Source organism: Branchiostoma belcheri, unplaced genomic scaffold (assembly GCF_001625305.1).
Source record: "Branchiostoma belcheri isolate BF01 breed outbred unplaced genomic scaffold, Haploidv18h27 scaffold158, whole genome shotgun sequence".
In the NCBI taxonomy this organism is placed as follows: Eukaryota; Metazoa; Chordata; class Leptocardii; order Amphioxiformes; family Branchiostomatidae; genus Branchiostoma; species Branchiostoma belcheri.
This window is the reverse complement of record NW_017803024.1, coordinates 188,613-213,966: the sequence shown is the minus strand read 5'-3', so window position 1 is coordinate 213,966 and position 25,354 is coordinate 188,613. Positions and strand designations below refer to the sequence as shown.

The window sequence follows — 25,354 nt, the reverse complement described above, 5'->3', positions numbered from 1 at the left end:
GTCTTCTTCTTCGTTCTTCTTCTTTGTCTTCATCTTCTTCTTTTTCTTCTAGAACTGGCCATTCTTCTCCAACCTTGTCACCATCTTCAGGTCTCTCTGTAGTACCATCAGTATCCGCTAGTGGTCCGTGTGTACCTGCATCTGCCTTCTCGGTCCATGTCTCGACCTGTGCCGGCCAGCCGCCAGGTGGCTTCTCTCCCCTGTACTCCTGTGACCTGTACTCCGTCACGTGGGTTGTCACCTGCCTGGCGGCTTTCTCGGCGTATTCTTGAGCCTGCTGCAGCTTTTCTGCAAGAACTGCGTTCGTCTCCAGGGCCTCCTTGAGCCTGTTCTCTGCGATGTTGAGCTTGGAGCGTAAGGTCATGAGCGTGTTGGAATCCACCTCTGCCTTCTGCCGGAGCGCTTTGGACTCCACTTCAGCCTTCCTGAGGTTGTGGACGGCTCGCCTCATCTGGTGTTCCCTGAGCCGGTCCCTCTCGGCCAGAGCCCGGACCAGGCTGTAGGAGAAGCCCTGGTACTCCAGACTCGCCGCCACCTGCAGATGGAGCGGCAGGGCGTCCGAGAACAGGTTCAGGGCCCACAGCCGCGTCCAGCTCCGGGGCGCCCTCTGCTGTTTCTTACGGGTACTGCAGCCCACCTCGATGTCATCGACGGGCAGTTGTCTCTTGATATCTGCAAAAAAGTGAAATGGCCTTTAGTTTTGTATAAATTGAAGAACTTTCTAATCTCGTGAATTGTAAACAACTTATGACGAGTACGTGTGAGAAGAGAAACAAAATAGACGCACCGTACAACAGCGCCTCCTGTTGGAGTTTGACGGGTACTCCAGCGTCGATCTGCAGCGACTCCATGCCCATGAACACAAGTCTCGGGTCGGAGTGATCCGCCATGAGCCGCAGCACCGCCGTGTTCTCCCGCGGTACGGTGTAGTGCGCCAGGATGCTCTTGTGTTTCTTGTAACCTCTGAACTTGACCTGTGACCTTCTGGTGCCAAACAGCGACGCGAAAAGGCCTCTCTGATGGGTTACTGTTTCCTGGACCATTTGACTTTGGCCGCGAAAGACCATGAAAGCGTCGGAAGTTGTAGCTTCTGGAAGTAATAAAAAAAGTCCATGACTTTAGCGTTAAAAAAAGAAAACATTTGGGAGACACAATTAAAGCCATTCCATGACAATAACATTGAGTTCCCTTGAGTATGTCTCCACCCCTGAGGCGTGACCAAAAAGTTGCCAGACTCAACTCACCTTCTGTACTCGCACCTTCAGCGCTTGTTCCCGGCTGCAGTTCGGGGTTTTCCGGAATCTGTCGGTCGGGTTGCTGGAATGGTCTTAGAACGTCCCGAATCAGGTCGTTTCGTCCCATTCTTTCCAACAGCTCTTCCAGAAAGTCAAGATTCTCCTGGTCAATTTTATCCAGTTCTATCAGCTTGTGAAAAACGTCCACCGCCCGCCTGAGTCGAGCAGCCTGGCCTTTCGGAATCAGGTGCAGGCAGAACAACTTCACGTTTGCCGTTTCCTCTTCTGTCAGTTCATCGGAAATACGCAGCAAAGTTTGCACGAAATCAAAATGGCGTCTATCAGCCGCCGTTACCCTTTCTCGCACCGGACCTGCCATCCTAAAAATAGACGATAAAAATTGTTTGTTATGTTTGATCCACTTTTCATAGAGGTGATGGGGGAAGAGGGAGGGTCAGACAAAATATAACAAAGATACAAAGCACATGTCCAGGTATTTAGACACACATAAACTACAGGCCTATGATGCTGGCCATATATTGCCATATCATGACGGTTTTTTTCTTAGTTTCTTCTTCTTCTGTTCTACAAAAAGGGCAATGACCAGGACTAGACGGCTGTCACCATGATAACTGTTGTTAGATTACTTAATATAGCAAAGTAGCAGGGCAGACCTAGAGGGACTGGTCACCATATTTTGTGTTGGAATTAATCATTTAGCAAGTTGGCAGGACGAGTTGGACTAACTGGTCACCATACTAAAATATGAATGTTTCTAAGTAAGGTGATTCTTTACCATCAGCTAAGATACTCTTTAAGCAGATATTTCGGTGGCTGCAAAATACAGTATCAAATTGGCCAGGCAGTATACATGTATATCCATTGGCCAGGCTGTGTTGGGTGGCAAATGGTTATAGCCCAATGGATACTGCCTAGCGAATTTGATAAAGTATTTTGCAGCCACGTGCACCGAAACATCTGCTTGGAGATTACAACTCAGCCAACTTTGGAGTGTTTGTTCGGTCCACATGCGGACGTGCGGAGGCGCTACCACAGGTCATGTTTTGAACCGCAGACTTTGTCCTCATATCTCCCGCGCAAACACTGGTCAGAGTTCACCCCGAATCTCAGCTCCCGAACGTCAGCCTGTTTGTTTCACCCGCCAATAATTAACCAGTCACGCGGACGTGCGGAGGGGGCGTATCACTGATCATAAACCCGATAAGTCCTTGACTCAAACAACTTCATATTTTTCATCATCTTATTCATAATAAACATGAATATTCAAAGTACAGGTTTGCATACTTTGCGTGCGTGAAACTAAATTCTAAAACCACCTCACACATATCCCCCTTTACACGTCATCATCGGAAGCCATTCATGAGATTATGTCACATTTAACGGCAGCCTGTATGTACATGTACCAAAACGCGTAGCTCCTTTACAAGCACTTTAAGAACTGTAAAAAATCTCAAGGTGTAACAAAAGTATTTTCAGGTCCACTAGAGTGTAGCACAGAAGTCATTGATGCATTTTGAGTGTTGTAATGCCCTTAAATTTGACAATTTGACGAGGTGTAACAAAAATATTTTCGAGTTGTTGACCTAAAATGGCGGCCTGGCTGAAGTGGCACCTTAAGAACGTTTCTCACCTGTAGTGAAGCAGGTGTGACACTCACCTGTGTGACGTCACGGTAAGACGGGTTCCTTAAGACGTAACCAGCGTCAGCCTGCTTCTCCAAGACAAACTTCCTCAGCTGTCTCCTGTCTGCTGACGGAACCTCCGGTAGACGTGGCAGTTGGGAAACAAACTCGGGAGTCCTTGGACTTTGCTCACGGTTTATGGTTGCGTAAGGCCTTTATAGTCTTCGTAATCCGTAGGCAGAATCCCCAAAAATCAACGTAATTCGTAATAGTACATTAGCCGCAAAGCGTAAAGTCGTAATCAGCTCTGAAAATTTAGCGTAATTCGTAATTGGTGGCGAAAATTTTGCGCAATTCATTAAATCACTACCTCCCCCCCCCCCCCCACATGCAGGCCCTCCTTGATACACAATGTGTCAATGACCACAGCCAGCAAGACTGTGTAAAGCGTAATGGGGAAGGCTTCTTGAATCCTGCGCAATACGTCACCGGCTCTCAAAATTTAGCATAGAGCGTGTTCGGAACCCCCATGCACGCCCTCGATGTCAATGCCCACAGCCAGAGAGACTGTGTTGCGTGTAAACACAGGCTACCTATTCAGCATTGTAAAAGCCTTAGTTTGTTTTCATGAAACTCAAGTTTTTTGCGGCATTCGGGGGTAAGAAACCGTCCAGCGAGTTTGTTTCCCAACGTTAACGTCTACGTAAGGTTCCGTCAGCAGACAGGAGACAGCTGAGGAAGTTTGTCTTGGAGAAGCAGGCTGACGCTGGTTACGTCTTAAGGAACCCGTCTTACCGTGACGTCACACAGGTGAGTGTCACACCTGCTTCACTACAGGTGAGAATTGTTCTTAACAGGCCGCCATGTTAGGTCTAAAACTTGAACAGGTTTTTGTTACGCCTCAAGTTGTTTTGAGGGGAATTTTCATAGGCTGTTGTCTTTTATTGTTAGAATTTGGAAGGTACATGTTGCTGGTACACTAAACGAGACACAGAGTGTATGCATGTAAATGACTTCTAAGGCACATTCTTTGTGTAGTAGGTCACGGTGTGTGGACTTGGATACAGGCTTACACCTTGAGGCTTTGCATGTTCTTAACGTGCGAAACTATGACACATAATGACCAAATAAATGACTTCTGATGATAAGTTATCTAAGTTATCATCATTTCTCATGAGGTGCATTTTAAACGAGGTAAATGTAACACAAAGTGGCATAAATGGCTTCTGTTGATGTTGTATACACTATTTGTAAAGGGGATAGTGGTTGGTTTTGAACAGCAGTTTAGCCGTGACGGTATTCCGACAAGGCACGTCCGCGTGACTGGGTAAACAAGAAACAAACACGCCTCAGTTTGGAGAAGCAGCGGACCATGGGGGTGAACTCTGTTTAGCAACGTTTGTTTGGTGCTTATATAATTATGTTTTCCTTTCGCAAGTGTAAAAAAAATTACTTAAGCAATTCGGTGCTATTTTATCGTCTGTTTTCAGGATGGCAGGTCCGGTGCGAGAAAGGGTAACGGCGGCTGATAGACGCCATTTTGATTTCGTGCAAACTTTGCTGCGTATTTCCGATGAACTGACAGAAGAGGAAACGGCAAACGTGAAGTTGTTCTGCCTGCACCTGATTCCGAAAGGCCAGGCTGCTCGACTCAGGCGGGCGGTGGACGTTTTCCACAAGCTGAGAGAACTGGGGAAAATCGACCAGGAAAATCTCGACTTTCTGGAAGAGCTGTTGGAAAGAATGGGACGGCAGGACCTGATTCGGGACGTTCTGAGACCATTCCTGCCGCCTGACCGAGAGATTCCGGAAAACCCCGAACTACAGCCGGAAACGCCCGATCCACAGCCGGAAAACCCCGGACTTGAGCCGGAAAACCCCGAACTGCAGCCGGAAAACCTCGAACTGCAGCCAGGAATTCCCGATGTGGAGCCGGAAAACCCCGAACCACAAGCTGGAACAAGCCAAGAAGGAGCAAGCGTAGAAGGTAAGTGGAATGCAGGAAATTATCATTAACTCATCAAACAAGTATTTTTCATCCAAAACTTACTTTCTTTCAGTGAATATGTACGGTTCTTAATAAGTCATTGCCACAAAAATGTTGATAGAAATATATTTTCTTCCAGAAAATGCCATGTCCAACATCTACGTGGTCGTGGGAGGCCCAATGCGCATGATCCAGGAAACCCTAAACCATCTCAGAAACAGCATAGCGAGATTAATTGGCACCAGAACGTCACAGGTCAAGTTCAGAGGTTACAAGAAACACAGGAGCATCCTGGTGCACTTCTCCATACCGCGGGAGAACACGGCGGTGCTGCGGCTCATGGCGGATCACTCCGACCCGAGACTTGTATTCATGGGCGTGGAGTCGCTGCAGATCGACGCTGGAGTACCCGTCAAACTCCAACAGGAGGCGCTGTTGTACGGTGCGTTTAGCTGCTATTTCTCCTCACTTATTAAGTCGCTTTCTTTTAGCCATATTTGAGAGTTGCTTAAAGCATGCAATAACGAAAGACCTATCTCTTCCATTGCAGATGTCAAGAGGCAACTGCCCGTCGATGACATCGAGGTGGGCTGCAGTACCCGTAAGAAACAGCAGAGGGCGCCCCGGAGCTGGACGCGGCTGTGGGCCCTGAACCTGTTCTCGGACGCCCTGCCGCTCCATCTGCAGGTGGCGGCGAGTCTGGAGTACCAGGGCTTCTCCTACAGCCTGGTCCGGGCTCTGGCCGAGAGGGACCGGCTCAGGGAACACCAGATGAGGCGAGCCGTCCACAACCTCAGGAAGGCTGAAATGGAGTCCAACGCGCTCCGGCAGAAGGCAGAGGTGGATTCCAACACGCTCATGACCTTACGCTCCAAGCTCAACATCGCAGAGAACAGGCTCAAGGAGGCCCTGGAGACGAACGCAGTTCTTGACGAAAAGCTGCAGCAGGCTCAAGAGTACGCCGAGAAAGCCGCCAGGCAGGTGGCAACCCACGTGACGGAGTACAGGGGAGAGAAGCCGCCTGGCGGCTGGTCACAGGAGTACAGGGGAGAGAAGCCGCCTGGCGGCTGGTCACAGGAGTACAGGGGAGAGAAGCCGCCTGGCGGCTGGTCACAGGAGTACAGGGGAGAGAAGCCGCCTGGCGGCTGGCCGGCAGAGGTCGAGAAGGCAGAAGCAGCTACACAGACACGCCTAGCGGATACTGATGGTACTACAGGGAGACCCGAAGATGGCGGTGACAAGGTTGGAGAAGAATGGACAGTTCTAGAAGAAAAAGAAGAAGACGAGGAAGAAGAAGACAAAGAAGATGAAGAAAAAGAAGAAGAAGACAAAGAAGAAGAAGACAAAGAAGAAGAAGACAAAGAAGAAAAAGACAAGATGACTACAAGGCAAGACTCTGACAAGGGAAGGAAGGATACAGAAGTAAGCGAACAAGAGCGCCCCCAAGCGGGGGTAGAGGGAGCGGCAACTCGCACTACTGGAGACGTGGAACAATGCAAGGTCACTTTTGGCGGGAAAGGATCAGAACCTGGTAAATTTTCGGACCCACGCGGCGTTGTGGTGTCGCCTAGCAACGAGATATTCGTGGCTGATACAGACAACAGGCGAGTCCAAGTCCACAGCATGAAGGGGGGTTACCTCCGCCACTTCCCAACAGTCGTACCGGGTACAGAGGACAGGGACATGGGGCCATCTGATATTAGTATGGACTCTAACGGCACACTGTGGGTAGTGGGGCGTGGATGGGCAGCCGATCATGTTGTACAGTACAGCACGGACGGGACCGCCATGGCGGGGTTTCAACTTCGGGAGAGCATACTTTTACGCGGCATTGCGGTGGACATGCGCACTAACCACATCCTGGTGACTGATACAGTCCGTCATGAAGTTGAGGTGTTCCGTCCGGACGGCTCTCTGGTGCGGAGGTTCGGACAGGGTGAGATGATAGGCCCGCAGTACATCACTGTGGACGGGGAAGGGAACATCCTTGTGTCGGACTGGCGCAATGACACTGTCTACGTGTTTGACGAGTCCGGGAAGTTCCTGTTCAAGTTTGGAGGTGCGGGAAGTGGTGAAGGTCAGCTGAAGTATCCCCGCGGCATCTGTACAGACAGGGCAGGGAACATCATCGTGGCGGACCATTGGAACGAGAGGGTTCAGATATTCACACGTCACGGCGAGTATCTCCGCTCCTTCAGTACTGAGTCTAGGCCATACGGCCAGGCTGTGGGACCGGAAGGGCAGCTGGTTGTGACCAGTTTGGAGAACCAAACCGTGACTGTATTTGTCAACTACTAATACTATCATGATTGTGATGAATGCCTTCATCAAATATAGATGACTCGAGCCCGAATGCTGCAACTGCTGATCCATTACGCTTCTACTAAAATGCGGGTGTTAGTTACACATATAATGTATCAGCAGTGATTTTGTATATCTGTGTTACAGACTCTACACTATGTCTATATAGGATTGCACATTAGTTACACATATAATGTATCAGCAGTGATTTTGTATATCTGTGTTACAGACTCTACACTATGTCTATATAGGATTGCACATTAGTTACATATATTATGTATCAGCAGTGATTTTGTACATCTGTGTTATAGACTCTACACTATGTCTATATAGGATTGCACATTAGTTACACATATTATGTATCAGCAGTGATTTTGTATATCTGTGTTACAGACTCTACACTATGTCTATATAGGATTGCACATTAGTTACACATATTATGTATCAGCGGTGATTTTGTATATCCGTGTTACAGACTCTACACTATGTCTATATAGAATTGCACATTAGTTACACATATTATGTATCAGCAGTGATTTTGTATATCTGTGTTACAGACTCTACACTATGTCTATATAGGATTGCACATTAGTTACACATATCATGTACCAGCAGTAATTATTTTATATCAGTGTATTACAGATCCCACACTATGTCTATATAGGATTGCACATTAGTTACATACATGAATATTATGTATCAGCTGTGATTTTGTATATCTTTGAGATTTTTTCATCGAGTTTGCACCAATTAAAGTTCTGCTTTCGTTGTATCAATCAGTGGTGGTTTTTCTGTGGTCTAACTTAGTACCAACAGACTCTGACACTACTTAAGATAAAGTAAGAGTCTCTATATAAGGCCATGTTGATTTGATTATATTAATTATATTATAATTATATTATTCAACCATACTGTAAATCGTACAAAACATTTGCAAAATGAGCAAAAATATACCGTAAGTTACAAAAAAAAAAAAACATACCAATGTCGTAGAATGGCAAAATCAAACTAAAAAAGACGAAATTTTAAAGAAATGAACTTGAAGACTAGATCATTCGCCAAACCATATTCTGTCCCATAAATGGGACTCCCATTTGTTCAACCTTCATGACCACGTAGATTTCATAATGAAAACAACAATTTTTTTTCAAAACTTTTTTTATTCGCACGCGCGCATCAATTTTGGGGTTCCCGGCGGATGTCATCCATATAATCAAATCAACATGGCCTAAGCTTACACCCAGTGAGCCGACATCAGCTATGTAACAGCAACGCCTAGCGGAAAATGGTGGAACTGCAGACTGTACGTCATTTCTACCTCTATGCCTTATTCTATAGAAATGAACAATACAAAGTCTTCCAACGGAACCTGAACTTGTGACATGACAAAGCTCACTACAAAATAACACGAAACAAGAACTTGTGATTATTTTACATCCTTCGATCATACAATGACATTCAAGCAATGTCCTTGGATCATATAAATAAATAAATAAGTTTAAGTTTAAGTGAATAAATTGTCTGAATTTTGTCCCTTTCTTCCCCAAGCATCTGCTGTGAGGCAATACTGTAACACTCTTTGTCACCCCGTATTTTGTCTGGGTTATACGTCCAAAAAACGGGGGTAAATTGAGAAATTCATGATCACCTTGGCTCTTCACATCTGCTTGGATCTAAACTGCCCCTCCCACTCCGTTCGATGACCTTTAACCCCGCCTCCCCACGCAGTGCGCATGTGCAGTGCCGTGGACCAATCAGCGGGCTCCACGGCAGAGGCCGGGTTCCCATGTTGTACCAGCTGTAAGTTTCTGTCCGGTTTGTCCACGTAAACCTTCAAAACTTCCAACTTTCTGAGCAAAAAACAGGCGAAAAACAGCATGGAAATCAACACAGGTAAGAATACGGATCTGTGAAAAGCTGTAGTAATGTTTAAACGTTAGAAATTCTGTGAAAAATTCGTCCGTTTCGCTGATTTTGTGGGCGATGTTTTGGTGCTACTACTTCATAGTGTAGTTTTGCGAACAGCATGTAAAAGTTGTGGCTCAAAAAGTGTCTAAAACGGTGTGTAAGACATTGTAGGTGAGGTTTTCATGTTTTAGAAGGTTTTAGTTAACGTTAAACCAAGTTGTTCATGTAAGGAAACTTACAAGAAGTCTAGGAGAAGCGAGTTACAGTCGGAGAAGCTGGTGCTAAAATCACTTCCTAGTTCGAGAATTCTTGGGTCTAAATTCGTGTCAATTTAGTTTGTTTATGTTCAAGCATTAGATATTAATTTATGTTAGCCGAGTTTTTATACGTGTTGTTTAACGTTAGATTTTTCTATGTGTACTTTCAGGCAGACTGCTTTGTAAAGTCGTGTTAACAGTGCAAGATTGCACAGAAAATGTCATAAACTTAATTTAATTATTTTACTAGCAGGTACAGTTTGTTTCTATTCCCTCACTAATAACCCTGTAATATCTCTACGTACTATACAAAAAGCAAATCCTTTCATTTCATTTCATTTACTTAGGTTTACTGTTATGAATACAATGACATGCTTGAAAGGGTCATATATAAGATCTTATGCCTTTGTGTAAACAAATGTACTGAGTTGTATTTTTAAAGAATGACAGTTTACTACTAATAATAATGCTAATAAGTTATTAGTAAGACTAGGAGTTTAGATCTTGACGTTGATTAAGTGTTGTTTCCAAACCGTAGTAAGTTTAGCACAGTAATATATCGTAATCCAATGTTTTTATTACCTACATGCGAGTTTAGAGTAGATTTCAAATGTTTTATTTGTACCAGAGTATATCATTTACCATTTCGCTAGAACATCGTCAAATTTTAAGCACAACTTTAATTTGTGACAGTAACTCAACTACTAGTTAAACTGCAGGCTGTTTTTAGCAGAATTGTGATTGGTTAAAATCTAGTGACTACCCATGTATTGACCAATCAGAAGCTGCCACCTCTGCAATATGTGATGTCATGCCTTGGGGGGAGGGTGGGGGAGGGGGTCAGGGGTTGGGTGTGGGTTGGCGAGGGGGCTGAGCTGAGTATATTTTAAGACATTCAACTTGGAAAACTTACTTAACATTGCGAGAATATTGTACCTACTAATATTGAAATATTGAATTGACCGTAACACTTGCAAAGTAAATGCTTAATGTTTACCTTCACATATGGTCTGCTCTGTTAATTCTTACTCGAATGCATTCATATACTAGTATATGGTGACAGGAGACTAAATCCTTCCTACTATAAAATTGCAACATTATATGTAACCCAACACCAGTTACCATGGTGACAGACATCAACAAATCAGGTCATTGGCCAGGTCAGAGGTCAGTGTTTGGAACAGAAGAAGAAGAAGAAACATAGCAAAAAAATATCTTTGCTCTCTTGAAGCCAGGTTCCCCAAGTCACTACTACCCATGTTTCGTGCATCCCCAGTGTTGTTTGTTTGTTGACCTGTTTATTTATTTGTTGACCAGGTTGGTTGGTTGTGGCATTCCTAGCGGCTACTGCACATGCTCTGTACAGCCCCAGTGATGATGTCATCGAGTTGACCTCTACCAACTTCCAGCAGAAGGTCATCCAGAGTGGAGACGTCTGGCTGGTCGAGTTCTACGCTCCTTGGTGGGGTTTTCCCTTTCCCTTTCACCGTCTTAACTTTCCCTTTCATTCTCTTCAATTTCACTCTCACTATACAGGTGATAATAATTCTTTATCTGTAAATTCTGTGCCTGGCCTTGGATAGCAAAATTCTATGTACACACTACAGCTAGTGCTGTGTGCCTAAAGGCTAAACCCACATAACATGGACACTTGATGATGCCCTATGGCAATGTTTTCTTCATTTCTCAGCACAGATTTTGAATTCTATGGAAGGTTTTAGGTGTTTGTTTTTTTTTGTTTTTTTTGTATTAAGTCCGGGATTGGTTCTTGACTTTGTTTTTTTTTACTCATGAACCTAAACATTTTCAGCGTACCAGTACACAGCACATAAACTACAACCAACAGTAGAGAACAGGACTATATATGTATGATGTAGTTGATGATGTTCTTAGAACTTTCTTAAGAACCCTGCTTGTTCTCACCTTCCAGGTGTGGCCACTGTAAGAACCTGGTACCAGAATGGAAGAAGGCAGCTACAGCACTCAAGGTGAGTAAAATGGACAGGAACAAAGAGAAAATGGACCCTGATGTTATCTTGTGTATGTTTCAATTATGAATACATTAGCCACTACTGACTGGGACAATAAACTGAGCAGTGTTGAACAGTTCCTGTCTGGTTCTATGCCAGAATGGGTTGGGCTAGGGTTAGACACGGTTCTGGATAGTCTCCGTGTATCCAAGAACATAGATTTGCCCCAGGCACAGTTCTGGATACGTTTGGACTATCCAGAACCTTGCCTGGGTATGATTCTGGATAAAGCACGGTTCTGGATACATGCGGACTATCCAGAACCTTGCATGAGTGTGATTCTGGATAAAGCACGGTTCTGGATACAACAGGACCTCTTACAGAGTGTAGTAACTGAACTTGGTGCAATGGACTCAAACAGTCTCCCCTTCCTGCAGGGAGTTGCAAAAGTGGGTGCAGAAGACATGACAGCTCACCAATCAGTCTGAGTGTTTGTTTGTTTGTTTATCTAACACTTGTTTATCTCCTATGCAGGGAGTAGCAAAAGTGGGTGCAGTGGACATGACAGCTCACCAGTCAGTCGGAGGTCCCTACAACGTCCGCGGGTTTCCCACCATCAAGGTCTTTGGACTAAACAAGGACAAACCTGAGGACTACAATGGTGAGGCTTTCACACACATAAACATACAGTCAAACATACAGTCAAACATACAGTCAAACATACAGTCAAACATGAAAAAACACACACACAAGGACAAACCTGAGGATTAAAATGGTGAGGCTTTCATACTGTTACAACTTAAATACACAAACTTACACAAACACACACTCACTCACTGTCCAGTTTATCATCTGTTGTTCCCCGTCTCCCAAGGGTTAGACGTGCTTGCACTCTGATGCTGAGGATTGATGACAGCCTGCCACTTGCCTCTGTCCTGTGGGTTGATGTTGTGTAAGTTCAAGTGGTGGAAGTCCTCCCTTATGTTGTCAAACCATTCTTCTTTTGGCAACCACGAGGGTTTTGACCCTCTACATACATTTGTGTGAGTAGATCTGTCCATGTGTGTCTGTGTGCGACTACAACAATGGAGAGGTGTACACATGCACACTTCCAACAATATAAACTTGAAGCAGACATCTGTTGTGTACTAGCAAGTAGCAACTGTGGTCACTCTCTCTCTCTCTCCCTCTCTCCCCTCTCAACCTCTCTCTCTCCCTCTCTCTCCTATTCTCTGTCTCTCTCTCTCTCCCCCTCTCTCTCCCTTCCCTCCCTTCTTTCCCTCCCTCTCTCCTTTTCTCTTGCCTCCCTCTCCCTCTCTCTCTCTCTTGAGGTCTGCCTAGGCAATAGTAGACACAGTCAGGTAGTAAAGATGATTGATTATTGACAGATTGATTGATAGATTATTGATATATACAGGTGCGAGATCTGCCGAGGCAGATTGACTCTGCCCTGCAGCAGGTTGATTGATTGATTATTGACATATTGATTGGTTATTACACTCACAATTGGTTATTGATTAATTATTGATTGATTAATTATTGATTACTACAGGTGCGAGATCTGCCCAGGCGCTGGTTGACTCGGCCATGCAGCAGGTGCAGAAGGTGGTGAAAGCGAGGCTGAGCGGGAAGGGCGGCAAGTCCGGCGGGTCAGGGGGCAGCGGCGGTCAAGGGTCAGGCAGTAAGGTCAGTAACAGGGGTCAGTGGGTCATACACTGTACATTCCTTTTGTGACATGGAGTCGGTCTGTTTTACCTTAAGCATACAGGATACAAATTCTCTATTTGTTAGGCAGCAACCTTTTCTACTGGTACCTCTTTTCTTGCAACTTAGATACTGCCCAATTTGATTGATATTATTTGTTTTTTTGATTGATATTTTTTGTTTTATTTGCTGATGGATGGAAACTTTAAAGAGAAAGTCCTGAAAAGCGACGACCTCTGATTGGTCAATGTTTGTTTATCTGTTTGTTATTCAGGCAGGAAATAAAGACGACGTAATCGAACTAACAGACGGGAACTTTGAAGACAAAGTCCTGAACAGTGACGACTTGTGGTTGGTTGAATTCTTCGCGCCTTGGTGCGGACACTGCAAACGTTTGGAGCCGGAGTGGGCCTCGGCAGCCACTGAGCTGAAGGGCAAGGTGAAGCTGGGAGCTCTGGACGCAACCGTGCACACAGTCATGGCCAGCAGGTATCAGGTAAGTGCATACCTGTAGCCAGGTGATTTTTCATTGTTCTACATGGAACATACTATAGCAAGCTGTGAGGTAACACTGGACACTATGTCTTAGCCATCATGTGTTGCTGTAACTATCTATTTGGTACTGGTAAAGGTAGTCTTTTTAGAGCCAGTAGGGGCAGTAGGTTGTTGATCCACTGTGTCTAGGGCACGGTATTGGACGGCAGAGCCCATCCCTCTCCATCCACTGCCCTTTACCTCCCCAACCAAAGTCAGGTACCCATTTTAGACCAAGGTGGAGTGAGGAAAGTCATGCAAAATGGTGGAGTGAGGAAAGTCATGCAAAATGCCTTTCCCAAGGACATAACTTCTAGCCAAGAATTGAACCCATAACTCCTCTCCTGTCTGCTAACCTAGCCACTCAGCAATTTGACACTACAATTTACTCTGTTGACTAATCTGTCATTTATTCCCTCCCCCAGATCCAAGGTTTCCCGACCATTAAGGTGTTTGCAGCCGGTAAGAAGGACGGAGACGCCACAAACTACGAGGGCGGGAGAACAGCCTCCGACATTGTACAGTACGCACTGGATGCAGTCGCTGAGAACATCCCACCACCCGAGGTGTTGGAGGTAAGGACTGTTGCAATTGGATACAGGGGTTTTCTATTACACAACCAAGATAGACTACATTTCGGTGTCTAACAGACACCTTCTTCTGAGCTTCTGACTGGAATTCTGCTTCTCCCTGCTATACATGTTTGTAGCCAATGTCTTTTTGGGATTGCATTTTCACTGCAAAAGTGCCACCTACATCAGCTATATATAGCAGCAAGAAGCAGAACTCCAGTCAGAAGCTCTGAGGAAGGTGGCAGATTGACACCGAAATGTCAGCAAGGTTAGTCTATACTTTAACAACTTTTGAAACTATTTCTGTTCCATTCGTGTTTGGGGGAAACATCTGATCTATCTCTAAATGTAATAATGGCCTATTGGAGACTTGATTTTGAGATATTGACCTTGTTCTCTCTCCTTGTGTGTTTCTGAAGGTTGTGGGTGCAGAGGTCATGAAAACATGTTCAGAGAAACAGCTGTGCGTGGTGTCATTCCTGCCACATATACTCGACACAGGTGGGTCTCTCATTAACATAATATATGTAGTAATTTACATAATATATGCAGATCTCAGAATCTGATGCAGATATAACACAGCTATGACATATTTGGGATAATGGAGCTGCATATTCACATGTATGTTTTGCAGGTAAGGTTAGACATCTAGGTAATAAGATACGACAAAAACAATCACTTAAGCGACTGGATATGATTTTGGAAATGGTCAGACGTTTCAGGTAGCCATTAGTAGCAATTAGCAATCTCTAGTGTCACTGATGAAAGGTAGTGGATACTACCTGAAACGTCTGACCATTTCCAACTTTCCAAAGTCACATCCAGTTGCTTGAGTAACTGTTTTGGGTGCATAGTTTTGTTTGGTTATTTTTGACTGTTGTGTTGTTGTGTTCAGGAGCCTATCAAATTTTGGAATAATGGAGCATTGTTTGTTTGTTTGTTTATTTATTTTTGATTGTTGTGTTTTTTGCGTTCCAGGAGCTTCAGGCAGAAACCAGTACCTGACTCAGCTGAGAGGGATGGGAGAGAAGTACAAGAAGAAAATGTGGGGGTGAGTAGGGCGATATACTACATGTAGTAGTCAGGGAGTTGAGTTGGGTTGAACACTGCATGTTTGTGTGGGGTAGTTATGGAGAAAAGATTACAAAATAGGAAAAAAACATAAAAACATTACCGTCGTAGAATAGAGCATAGGGATGGGCCAAGCGGACGGGTGGGTGTGAGTTGCTGCACCGAGTCGATCTGTGAACAGTTTGATCTGGATAGTATCAGTGGATATTGAGCCTTCATGGCAACCGAACTGATTAAAAATATGTAGTATATTTTTTTTTTTTAAAAGAGATAGGGAGTAAAACTGAATGATTCCCTGCATATCAGCCGGATTTGGGTAGATCCTGGGTTGAAATGAGAGTGATGATACATTAGTGTAAGACTGAGTTGTGGCCTGTTCTTAACTCTGACTCCTTTTCCTACATGTCTGCAGCTGGGTTTGGGCAGATGTGTTATGTGTGAGGTGATATGTTGGTGAGTTTAAGACTGACATGACTCTTACTCTTACAGCTGGGTCTGGGCAGAGGCAGGAGCTCAGTCTGAACTAGAGGAGGCTCTCGGCATTGGAGGCTTTGGATATCCCGTAAGTTTGTTTGTTTGTTTGTTTATGTGGTTCTTTGTTTCTGTCTTCTGCAGATTTCACAGACATGCCTGAGTCAGTAAACATTTGGGCCAAGAATAATGTCTATGTTTCTGCAATGCAATTCAGAACTTGTACATGTTATTTTAGAATCTGTAATGTTTACAGTTGTTTGAATAAGAAAGAAAACTAGTATTCCTGAAGTTCTTGTGAACTGACGGATGAGTAAATAGTACGTTGATGAAGGCTAAACATCCAGGTAATACAATATGCCAAAAAGCAGTTAGGAACTGTCACTGACGAACGCTAGTGGATGCTAGCTGAAACGTCTGACCGTTTCCAAAATCATATCCAGTTGCTTGAGTAACTATTTTTTGAGTAAATGGTACTTACCTCCCCCCTCCAGGCCATGGCAGCAGTGAACTCCAGAAAAATGAAGTACGCCACATTAAAGGGCTCCTTCAGCGAATCAGGGATCAACGAGTTTCTCAGGTAACGACCTGGTTAATTCCTGTAGAAGTACTTATATATGATAATGTTAAACTTTATAACGTTGTAGTACATGTGCCTCTGTGTACATTATATTCTGAGTATGGACAGACTGAGACTTTACCTTAAAGTTTGGAATGTTCAATAAAAGCTAAGAAGTTTTCTCTTATAATGATAATGTATAATACAGCCTTTTCCATTCCCTCCTGTACAATACAATACAATACAGTATAATATTATAATTATTCATTTACAATGGAGGTTAGACATCCAGGTAACAAGATAAGGCAACAAACAGTTACTCAAGCAACTAGATATGATTTTGCAAATGGTCAAAAATCATATCCAGTTGCTTGAGTAACTGTTTTTTTGGCTCATCTATGTATTATCTAAGTTGTTAATTGATTGTCTTGTGTATTTTTCATATCTTTACCAGGGAACTGTCTGTAGGTCGAGGTTCCACCGCTCCAGTTAAAGGAGGTGCCCTGCCAGTAATGGGTTACACTAACTTACAGGTTAGACAGTAAGGCTACAGTACTGACTAACATGTTTAATGTTGTTCCTACAGGGAGTTGTCAGTTGGCCGAGGTTCCACTGCTCCAGTTAAAGGAGCCGCGCTGCCAGAAGTACAGACCATCGACCCATGGGATGGAAAGGATGGACAGGTGGGCTGTTTGTTTGTTTGTTTGTTTGTTTGTTTGTTTGTTTGTTTGTTTGTTTGTTTGTTTGTTTGTTAAGATATCCATAAGTTGGACCCATTTGGAAATTCTGCAGGCAAAACAGAAAACCTTTCTAGTGACTTTTGCATTGACTAGCATTTCTTTCTGGACAGTATATCATTTGCTACATAATATTTAATAAGGAAAACTGTAAAATATACATTGTACTTTCAATGACCACTTCATCGCCTTCATCAGGATAATTAATGATCAATCACTTCCAAACGTAATATTGCAAGAGTTACAGTTACAGACACGTGACCTTATTCATACAAGACTTTATGGATACGTAATTATTTGTAAGCATTTGATCAAAAGGGAGGGGGATCTTGTAAAAGTACAAGACTTGTTCTGGGTTTGGCTCATCATGTCTTGAGATACTGAAGACTGACTTGTGTGTTCCTTCCGTCCCTCTCCAGTTACCTGAGGAAGAAGAATGGGACCTTAGTGACGTGGAACTGGACGACCTTGAAGAAGACACCAAGGACGAATTGTGAGGACCTTCAAGACGTAGCAGAAAAATCTCCTTTTTCTTTTCTTTTCTTCACTCGTTTTTTTTTTCGCCGAGGTGACTCCAGTGGAAGAATATAGTTTTATCAAAAGTTGCAAGAAAGTAATATTTTATGTTGTTCATTTCATGTAGGGAGGGGGGTTGGTTTAGAATAGTGGTAGAACTGCCAACGTTGTTTGTAAACAAATTGTTTTTGTTTATGAAACGATTATCGAAGCTGAATAGTTGTAATTCTCTGTACAAAATCTGTGCAATCTTGGTGTAAAGAAGTCCTTGCCTTAATGCTCAGGCCTTGGTTGCCTATCCTATACTAAGTAACTTCTTGTCACATTTTTTTTTTTCTGAGAAAAGAAAAAATTTAACAATAATTATTTACAGAAACCTACTAGATGTGGGGGGTAAAAGAGGGCCTTATTTGCAGTAAAATTTATATAGTACATCTGTAATATGTGTAAGCCTGATGTCCCAATATATTTTAACTTCTAAGCAAGTCTTTTCTATCCTCTCTGTCAAATATATAGAGGAGAAAAGAGTCTTGGTATACGTAGCTTTAATAGGTTGGGACACCAGGTTGAAAGTATGTTGAGATTAAGTATAGTCAGCTGCACTTATACCATTCCAGTCTTTATACCGAATGACCTTCCCACCAATCTTACTGTTATATGACCTTCGCACATGTACTTGACCTCTAAATGACCTTGACACCTGTTTGACTCGGGAGACCCCTGAATAAGTTGAGGATATGTACAGATAACAAGTATACTGGACTGTACCAATTTGTATTATGAAGGGGGGTAAATGTTACATAGGGATGACTTTTCCTGATGCTGATTATTTCAAGTAAAAAAAATTTGAAAGAGAATTTCTTACAAGGTCATCATGACCTTGAGCACACCATGAAGACCCAATTTTGTAAACACGAAGAGAAAACTGATGTTATGTAATGATTAGCCCAGTTTTTAGGGCTTGCGATATCAGTGTTTCTGTTTGTGAACTTTAGAATGTAACGTTATGTTCAAATAAAAATCATGCAGTCTCCACATCTGCTTGGTGCTTTCATTTTGTTTCCAGTTGCTTACTGTTAATTTCTAGCCTCTACCAGGCTTTGGGAGGCGGCTGGAAAGGGTAGAAATTGGCCAAATAGAGAGATAACATGCTGAGGGAGTTGGGCCGCTAGAGAGTACAGTTTGCTTCTAGCGGACCAACTCCTCCGGTATGTTATCTCTCTATTTGGCCAAGTTCTACTCTTTCTCCACCTCCCAAAGCCTGGTAGAGGCTATACTATAATAGCTAGTTAATTTCACATATACAAGGATATTAGATAATGCATGATAATGATAACAGTAGAAAACGTGTGGGCCTCCCTCAGAACTTAGTAAATATGAAAATGCCAGCATAGTACTAAAACTTTGCGTACATAAGCAAAGAAAATTTACCAACTATCAAAGTCATACATACGAAATTAAGACACAAAATCAAGAAACAGAATTTACAATTATGTCAGGAGCTTACACGTGATGAAAAGGAAGCTGACTTGGAATCTATATTTTGGGGCAATTCTGAAGCCAGTCACAGTAATATAAGGTTGCAGTATTACAAGTATCTGCTAGGAGCGCTTTTGATCCATGAGATGGATGGAAAAACTGTCGAAGGTTTGCTTACAACGTTTTAAAACTCATGAGACACGTTTTCATTTTAGTAGAGCCACCCTTCGGTGTTGAAGTTCATAGCAATAAAATGCTGCAATATAACAAGTATCTGCTAGGAGCGCTTTTGATCCATGAGGTGACTGGCAAAACTGTCGAAAGTTTGCATACAACTTTAATAGAAGGGATTTTAGACGTCATGAGATACATATTCATCTAGTATTATACTATAGTCACCCTTCCGTGTGACAATAAGATTCTTTTATAGAATTTTACGCGATTTTGTACCGTCAAAACAAAGACTTATAATGTAAATTTAGGCCATCAAGGCTTACCATGTAGTACCTCTTTTGGCCGAAATCTAGAGAAAACAGTCTGTTATTCCATGGAGGTAAAAAATAAATTACCTCCATGGTTATTCTAAAAAGTTAGCTGCTTACAACTTTTGTGCCCATCATTTGGCATGAACTTGAACTTGATTCAGTCTTTGATGTATAATAGATGTAAATGTAATACATAACCTTGAACTTCACGATGCACAGCACACAACGTTATACCCTCCTTGTTTTCTACGTTTTCTGAGTGTTTTGTACGTATTCGAAGAGTGCCGATGCGAAAATACGGCCGCGAACTTACAGAAAAAAAAGCCGGCGCCATACATCTGCTTGAAATTTGAATATTAATGATGTAAAAGTGTGAAACAGTTGCCGGCCACCCCCGCGGCGAAAGTGGTACGCCCTACGCAGAACCCATTCCCGGGTTGGCGGGGCGCATTCCAGGAGCGGATCGGGTTACATAAACAAGTTCACAGGCTCGAACCGGGGTTCGATTTTCCCTCAGCTTATCGTCTGGACGAGGCTGAACCAGAGAAAAAGGCGTACCCCGTGCGCGGATCTCAACTTGGCGTGATTTCGTGAGAGAAACACACGGTAAAAACAACACAGGGATCTAACTGTGGAGTTTGGAGGCTGAGCTACACTCCCAAGAGGTGGTACGCGCCGTTGACAGACGGAGTAACGCCGTACGCTGACAGACGAAAACCAGCGGGTCGCCACTCCATCTCCGACGGGCCCCCGTCCACACCACGCCCGAGAAGCTACCACAGGAGTTACGGTAAGATTGAGAGTCGTTCACGAACGGCGCCGTACGCCAGTGTTTAGATGCGAGTTCTAGGAAACTTGTGAGTTGTTTGATCATGATGCGGATAGTTAGGTCCATGGACCACCCTCCGAGTGCCCGCTCCTAGCCGGCTCGTAGTAGCACGCCCCAAGCCCGTACAACGTTCCCCAGCCTCCCGTAAGCTCCTTGTTTTATCCCTGCCGATTTAACAACGCACAAGTACAGTAGATGTCTGTGTTTTGAGCTATTTTCTATCCTGAAAAGTTTCAAAGTTATACTCAAATCATACCAACATGTAGAGTCGTCCGAAAGTTGTGGACCATAAATTATCCAAGATGGCCGATAGAAAGACGCTACATAGCTAGTGATAAACAAGAGCAAAAATCTCGATATTTCGTTCACTTTTTGGTTCCCAAACTGTTGAATAAAGACTGTAAGCTAACGTAGAAAATAAGGAATAATAGTAGCAAATATTAAAGTATGTAATTAAGTGTGAATATAAGTGATGATCTGGAATGTTCGACATGACAGCTCAACTCATCGCATGTATGAGTAGGGAGGGGCAAAAACGAGCTGTGTGATTTTTGGGGTGGGGAAACTTTGGGGGAGTTTTCAGAAGATCGGTGACGTTATACAAGGCAAAATGAGAAGGAAAGTTAGAAATAAAGTGGCTAAAAGTTGCAGCTAATGTCAGATTTTGTTTTCGATTGATGACAGCTGTGTTCTCACATGTTAGAGCAGACAGAATGTTTTTGTGTTGGGGAGGGGTTTACCTCTACCAGGCTTCTCTGGAGGCGGCTGGAAAGAGTAGAAATCGGCCAAATAGAGAGATAACATGCCAGGGGAGTTGGTCTGCTGGAGAGTACAGTTTGTCAACTTCTCTGGCATATTATTATCTCTCTCTATTTAGTATTTGACAGATTTCTACCTCCATAGCCTTCACAGCATGCCAAAAACTGGGGGTTTTGAGGGTCTTCAGGGTCTTTGGGAGCTTTAATGTGTTGTTTTCTGATTGCATATAGACAACATAGCCGGCCTGGTTGAATAACCCCCGTTTTTTCAGAAAACAGCCGAAGACCATCAAACCCCCAGTTCTATAAGCCTGCTACAGAGGCTACTCTTTCCAGCCACCTCCCGAAGCCTGGTAGAGGCTAGCAGAGGGGCCTTGTCTCTACCATGTTGGGGTTGTGGAATTTTTCATATTAGATAAAAAGGAATGTGCCGCCTCCCTTATAGGATTGGGACTCGGTTTGGGTGAGAAATATTTGGGTCAGGTAACTTGGTTTGGCCTGTGGATGATTGGAGCTGGCATGTCAGGGTTATCACCGGGTCAAAAATGTTAAAATTATTTTAATCTTCTATAATATCATAATATTATTTATGATATATATGTGAGAAAAGGCACTTTCACAGATACAAGTTTGTTTTCAGCAAAAATTTGTGTAGAATCAGTAGAAATCACAAAAAAAAGTTGTCATTGATTATGTTAAGTTAATTAACATAACTTTGCATGTACAGGTATTAAGGCATTGCTTTGGTGTTGTTGTCGCTAGTGCTGCATACCTAAACCCACATTTAGGTTCAGGTCCGGATTCAAGTCCAGAGGTTTAGGTTTGGTTCCGGACTTGTAAGTCCAGACCTAAACCAAATCATTGGCATTGCATGTTGGCAACCTTGCAATGTTGTCTGGGTGAAACTTTGGACAAAGTAGGTAGTTAGGTTGGTGTTACGGTTTTTAGATGTTCATCATGTTACTTGATTTTGTTATGGCACAGGTAGACATCAAAAACACCTGCATGGCTCAAATTTTACCTGCACTAACCTGAATATTAACCTGCATATAATTGCATATAATAATATAAATACAGGTGGGATTTCCAGCCCTAGACCTGTACATCAGTGAAGAACTGTACATATTTAGGAGCCGGGATTGTTCCCATGTGTTCCCAGCAGGAGTCAAACCTGAACCAGTGCAGGTTAGGAGCAAGTCGACATCAGAAATACCTGCACAGTCCCAATTTTACCAGCATTAAGTTGACTAACCTGCATATGCAGGTGATATTTCCAGCCCTGTACCTGGACCTATACATATTTAGGAGCCAGGATTGTTCCCATGTGTTCCCAGCAGGAGTCAAACCTGAAACATTCCAGATGTCATCTCTGACCTGAGGTACATGCTAGCTGCAGAAATTTGGCTGCCAGCCGACATGTTTGTGGTGCAAAATTCTGCTCCGAACCTCCCTGTACCAGCCTGCCACACCTAGATGTACTAAAACTAAAAGCTCAAAGTCATATCCAGTTGCTTGAGTAACTGCCTTTTGGCGTATCGTATTACCTGGATGTCTAACCTTCATCGACGTAAAAGCTCAAAATGTAACTTCCATATGCGGGTTACTGCAGGTAAAACTAAAATTGAAACTGTGCAGGTACCTACCTGCACCAAACTTGTACTAGTTCATGTATGGGTATGTTTGCTGTCACCACCTTTGAACTGTAAAAGACATAATGGCAATTATTTCTGAACAGGTTATAGCTTAGTATGACCCATTCACTTCCCAAATGTCTGGGTCAATGTTACCTGCACCAGACAGGTATGCAGATGATAGTATTTCGAGCCCTGTAGATTCTCGTTGAGGTAAAGCAAGGACGTTCTGTCTAGACTTCCTTGAACTTGTTCATGATTCTGTTCCTTACCTCCAAGTTCATGACCAAGTGCAAGTGCCAGTAGATGATAAATGACTAGTGCCGGCTGTTGTTAGGTACCAAATGTACCGACTCTAACCTGCACACACCCAGGTTAACTACTGCTGGGCCCTGACTCATACTTATAGAGCGTTGTTGGGACCCCCCCATGCAGGCCCTTTATGATATATACCCAGAAATGCCAAGCAACATTCTTGTGTTACAGTTATAAACACACAAAGCCAGACCAGGAGGCATCACACGTTCAGACATTTCATACCCATCATGGATAACATTCCCCCAATACTCCAACTCTGATGTAACAGTGAATAAAACAGCAACACTGAGCCAACAGTCGAACGCTCATGTTTTGGTAGCCTCTACCAGGCTTGGAGAGGCGGCTGGAAAAAGTAGAAATCGGCCAAATAGAGAGATAAGCATGCCAAGGGAGTTTGTCCATTGAGAGAACAGTTTGCCGCTATTTCTACTCTTTCCAGCCGCCTCCCCAAGCCTGGTAGAGGCTAATGTTTTGGTGATACAAAAAGAAAAGGGCAACAATTCTAATTCTTTAGTCGACCTTTCGAAGACTGTGCCAAAACAAGACTGGGTTATTTAGTACTTGACATTTCCAGACTCAGTTCCATTGTTTCAACAACATCCACACAACTAGTATGAGTCAGCTGATGGATTCCAGATGACTAATGTCTACCTAGTACAGCCAAACATACAGTTACTGTAAATCTTGAGGTGAACACAGGCTGAGGGTTGGACATTCACAAGTTTTCAAAAATCCTTTTGAACTATCAAATCGGGCATGTACATGGTCATTTCCACTTGCCCAAACCAACTTTTCACTTGCCCATTACATTTTCTATGCATTTTACTTGCAGAAAGAAAATTATTTTATTTTTCAATAAAAAAGTACTGTAAAGTTTATTATGTTGCTTGCTTTATTTACCAAAATATGGGGAACTTAGAGACTTTTCTGACAAAAGGGCATTTTCTTGGCTGGAATAACAATAACAAACCAAATTTGCTGCCTGCCCAGACGTCATCCACAGAACAGATATGGAGTGGCCTGACCCTGATTAACCCCTGCACCTGACAGGACAGACTGGGGCAACAGCTGACACAGGGTCTGGGACAGCCATAACTCTAACAACTGAACTCTAACAACGAAATTATTAGGAGTCAAACCCTTCAGATATAGTTTTAGACAGGTAACCTTCACACTCTCACCTTGTGCTTTGTAGTTATTTTTGTACCCTGTTTCAATGTTCTTTTGTCTTTGTTCTTTGTAATTAGCCTTTGGACAGGAATTTGCAATAAACTTAATTATTATATCATATTATTGCAATATTATTGTATCCAAAACCTTAACAACTGTTCATTCAGTAACAGTGTTATTATTGTATCCAGAACCGTGCCTATCTAGTTCTATGCCTGAATGGTGAGTTAGGATCAGGCACGGTTCTGGATTGTCTCTGTTTATCCAAGAACCTATAAAAGCTAGACTTGCCCCAGGCACCTTCTGATCACCATGTATGATGAAGTTGGAACAGATGACAGAAACAGCTGATGTTTTGGTTTTGTTGTGATGTTGGCTATTTCTGTCAGCCTGCGTCAAATCACTTTTCCATGCCAGAAACTAGTTATAACTGTACTTACCAAATAACTCAAGCTTGAAGTTGATATCATAAAAAATGCCCCTTGAAATGCCTAGAATTCCTCCAAAATGAAATTATAGTAATATAGAGATGTCTTCATTGGTCAATGAGTTGTACATGTTCCAGTGTTCTGAAGTTCTATTCTAATGTTCCAGCTGTTCTGAAGTTCTATTAAATTTTTAATGTTCCAGTGTTCTAATGTTCTAATTTACCAATGTTCCAAAGTTCCAGGGATCCAAAGTTCCAGGGTTCTAAAATTCCAGGGTTCTAAACTAAAGTTCTGTTGTTCTAATTCTAATGTTCTAAGCTAATAAACTTGTATGATGAAGCATGGCATGTGCAGGTCAGGGAAGTTTACGACATCGTTTTAGGTCCAGCTGACAGAACAGGTGATGACTGAGTTTGTTATTGGATCTGCTATTTCTGTACTTCTGTGGCAAATCAGTTTTCCAGGCCAAAACAGCTCCAGATCAGGATACCTCCTGGAAATGCGGCAGAAACGTTTAGGCCTAGGAAAAAAAACTGTTTCATTTCGTGAAAAAATTAGAATCGGTAGGTAGGGATGACCTTTTTTTTTTCTTAAACTCTGGCGATCTCTAGTGATCTAACCATACAGATCATGGAGTTGATCATGACAAGGAATGAAGAGTTGAAAAAGTTTTGCCTGAATTGAAGGTGGATTTTTAGCTAAGAATGCGAGGAAAGTTTGACCATGTGTGTTTGCTGGTCTGCGCCGGAGGTAACTGGCTAAATCTGGAATTGTTAGGTTGGTGAGACATG

General features: G+C 43.1%; 3 protein-coding genes across 3 annotated transcripts in view; 2 read left to right on the top strand and 1 right to left on the bottom strand.

The window, feature by feature from the left end:
• Window positions 1–6,079, bottom strand: part of LOC109465787 — a 17,720-nt gene extending 11,641 nt beyond the window's left edge. Inside the window, exons 1-4 of the mRNA XM_019763225.1 lie at window positions 6,057–6,079; window positions 1,245–1,615; window positions 788–1,090; window positions 167–672 (exon numbers count right to left, since the gene is read on the bottom strand). Of these exons, the coding sequence (XP_019618784.1) occupies window positions 167–672; window positions 788–1,090; window positions 1,245–1,614 (1,179 nt within the window). The 5' untranslated portion in view covers window position 1,615; window positions 6,057–6,079. The remainder of the gene's footprint in view (window positions 1–166; window positions 673–787; window positions 1,091–1,244; window positions 1,616–6,056) is intronic.
• Window positions 4,370–7,163, top strand: LOC109465788. Its single transcript, XM_019763226.1, has 4 exons — window positions 4,370–4,865; window positions 5,005–5,307; window positions 5,416–6,168; window positions 6,253–7,163. Exons 1-4 carry the CDS (start codon window positions 4,370–4,372, stop codon window positions 7,161–7,163), a joined length of 2,463 nt encoding a protein of 820 aa, XP_019618785.1.
• A 1,740-nt stretch (window positions 7,164–8,903) lies between these two features.
• On the top strand, window positions 8,904–17,787 carry LOC109465797 (protein disulfide-isomerase A6-like). Its single transcript, XM_019763239.1, has 13 exons — window positions 8,904–9,059; window positions 10,649–10,793; window positions 11,262–11,319; window positions 11,836–11,962; window positions 12,854–12,987; window positions 13,280–13,501; window positions 13,965–14,114; window positions 14,531–14,612; window positions 15,090–15,162; window positions 15,672–15,744; window positions 16,148–16,233; window positions 16,799–16,895; window positions 17,369–17,787. The coding sequence occupies exons 1-13, from the start codon at window positions 9,044–9,046 to the stop codon at window positions 17,444–17,446; spliced, it is 1,341 nt and encodes a 446-aa protein (XP_019618798.1). The 5' UTR covers window positions 8,904–9,043; the 3' UTR covers window positions 17,447–17,787.
• Window positions 17,788–25,354: the final 7,567 nt, after the last annotated feature.

Excerpts from the sequence above, each read along its gene's own strand:
- LOC109465788 (XM_019763226.1), top strand. The coding sequence starts at position 4,370 with ATGGCAGGTCCGGTGCGAGAAAGGGTAACGGCGGCTGATAGACGCCAT. Across the intron at positions 4,866-5,004 it reads AGAAGGAGCAAGCGTAGAAG|AAAATGCCATGTCCAACATC; the intron begins GTAAGTGGAATG and ends ATTTTCTTCCAG. Across the intron at positions 5,308-5,415 it reads ACAGGAGGCGCTGTTGTACG|ATGTCAAGAGGCAACTGCCC; the intron begins GTGCGTTTAGCT and ends CTTCCATTGCAG.
- LOC109465797 (XM_019763239.1), top strand. Across the intron at positions 14,115-14,530 it reads CACCACCCGAGGTGTTGGAG|GTTGTGGGTGCAGAGGTCAT; the intron begins GTAAGGACTGTT and ends GTGTTTCTGAAG. Across the intron at positions 16,234-16,798 it reads GGGATCAACGAGTTTCTCAG|GGAGTTGTCAGTTGGCCGAG; the intron begins GTAACGACCTGG and ends TTGTTCCTACAG.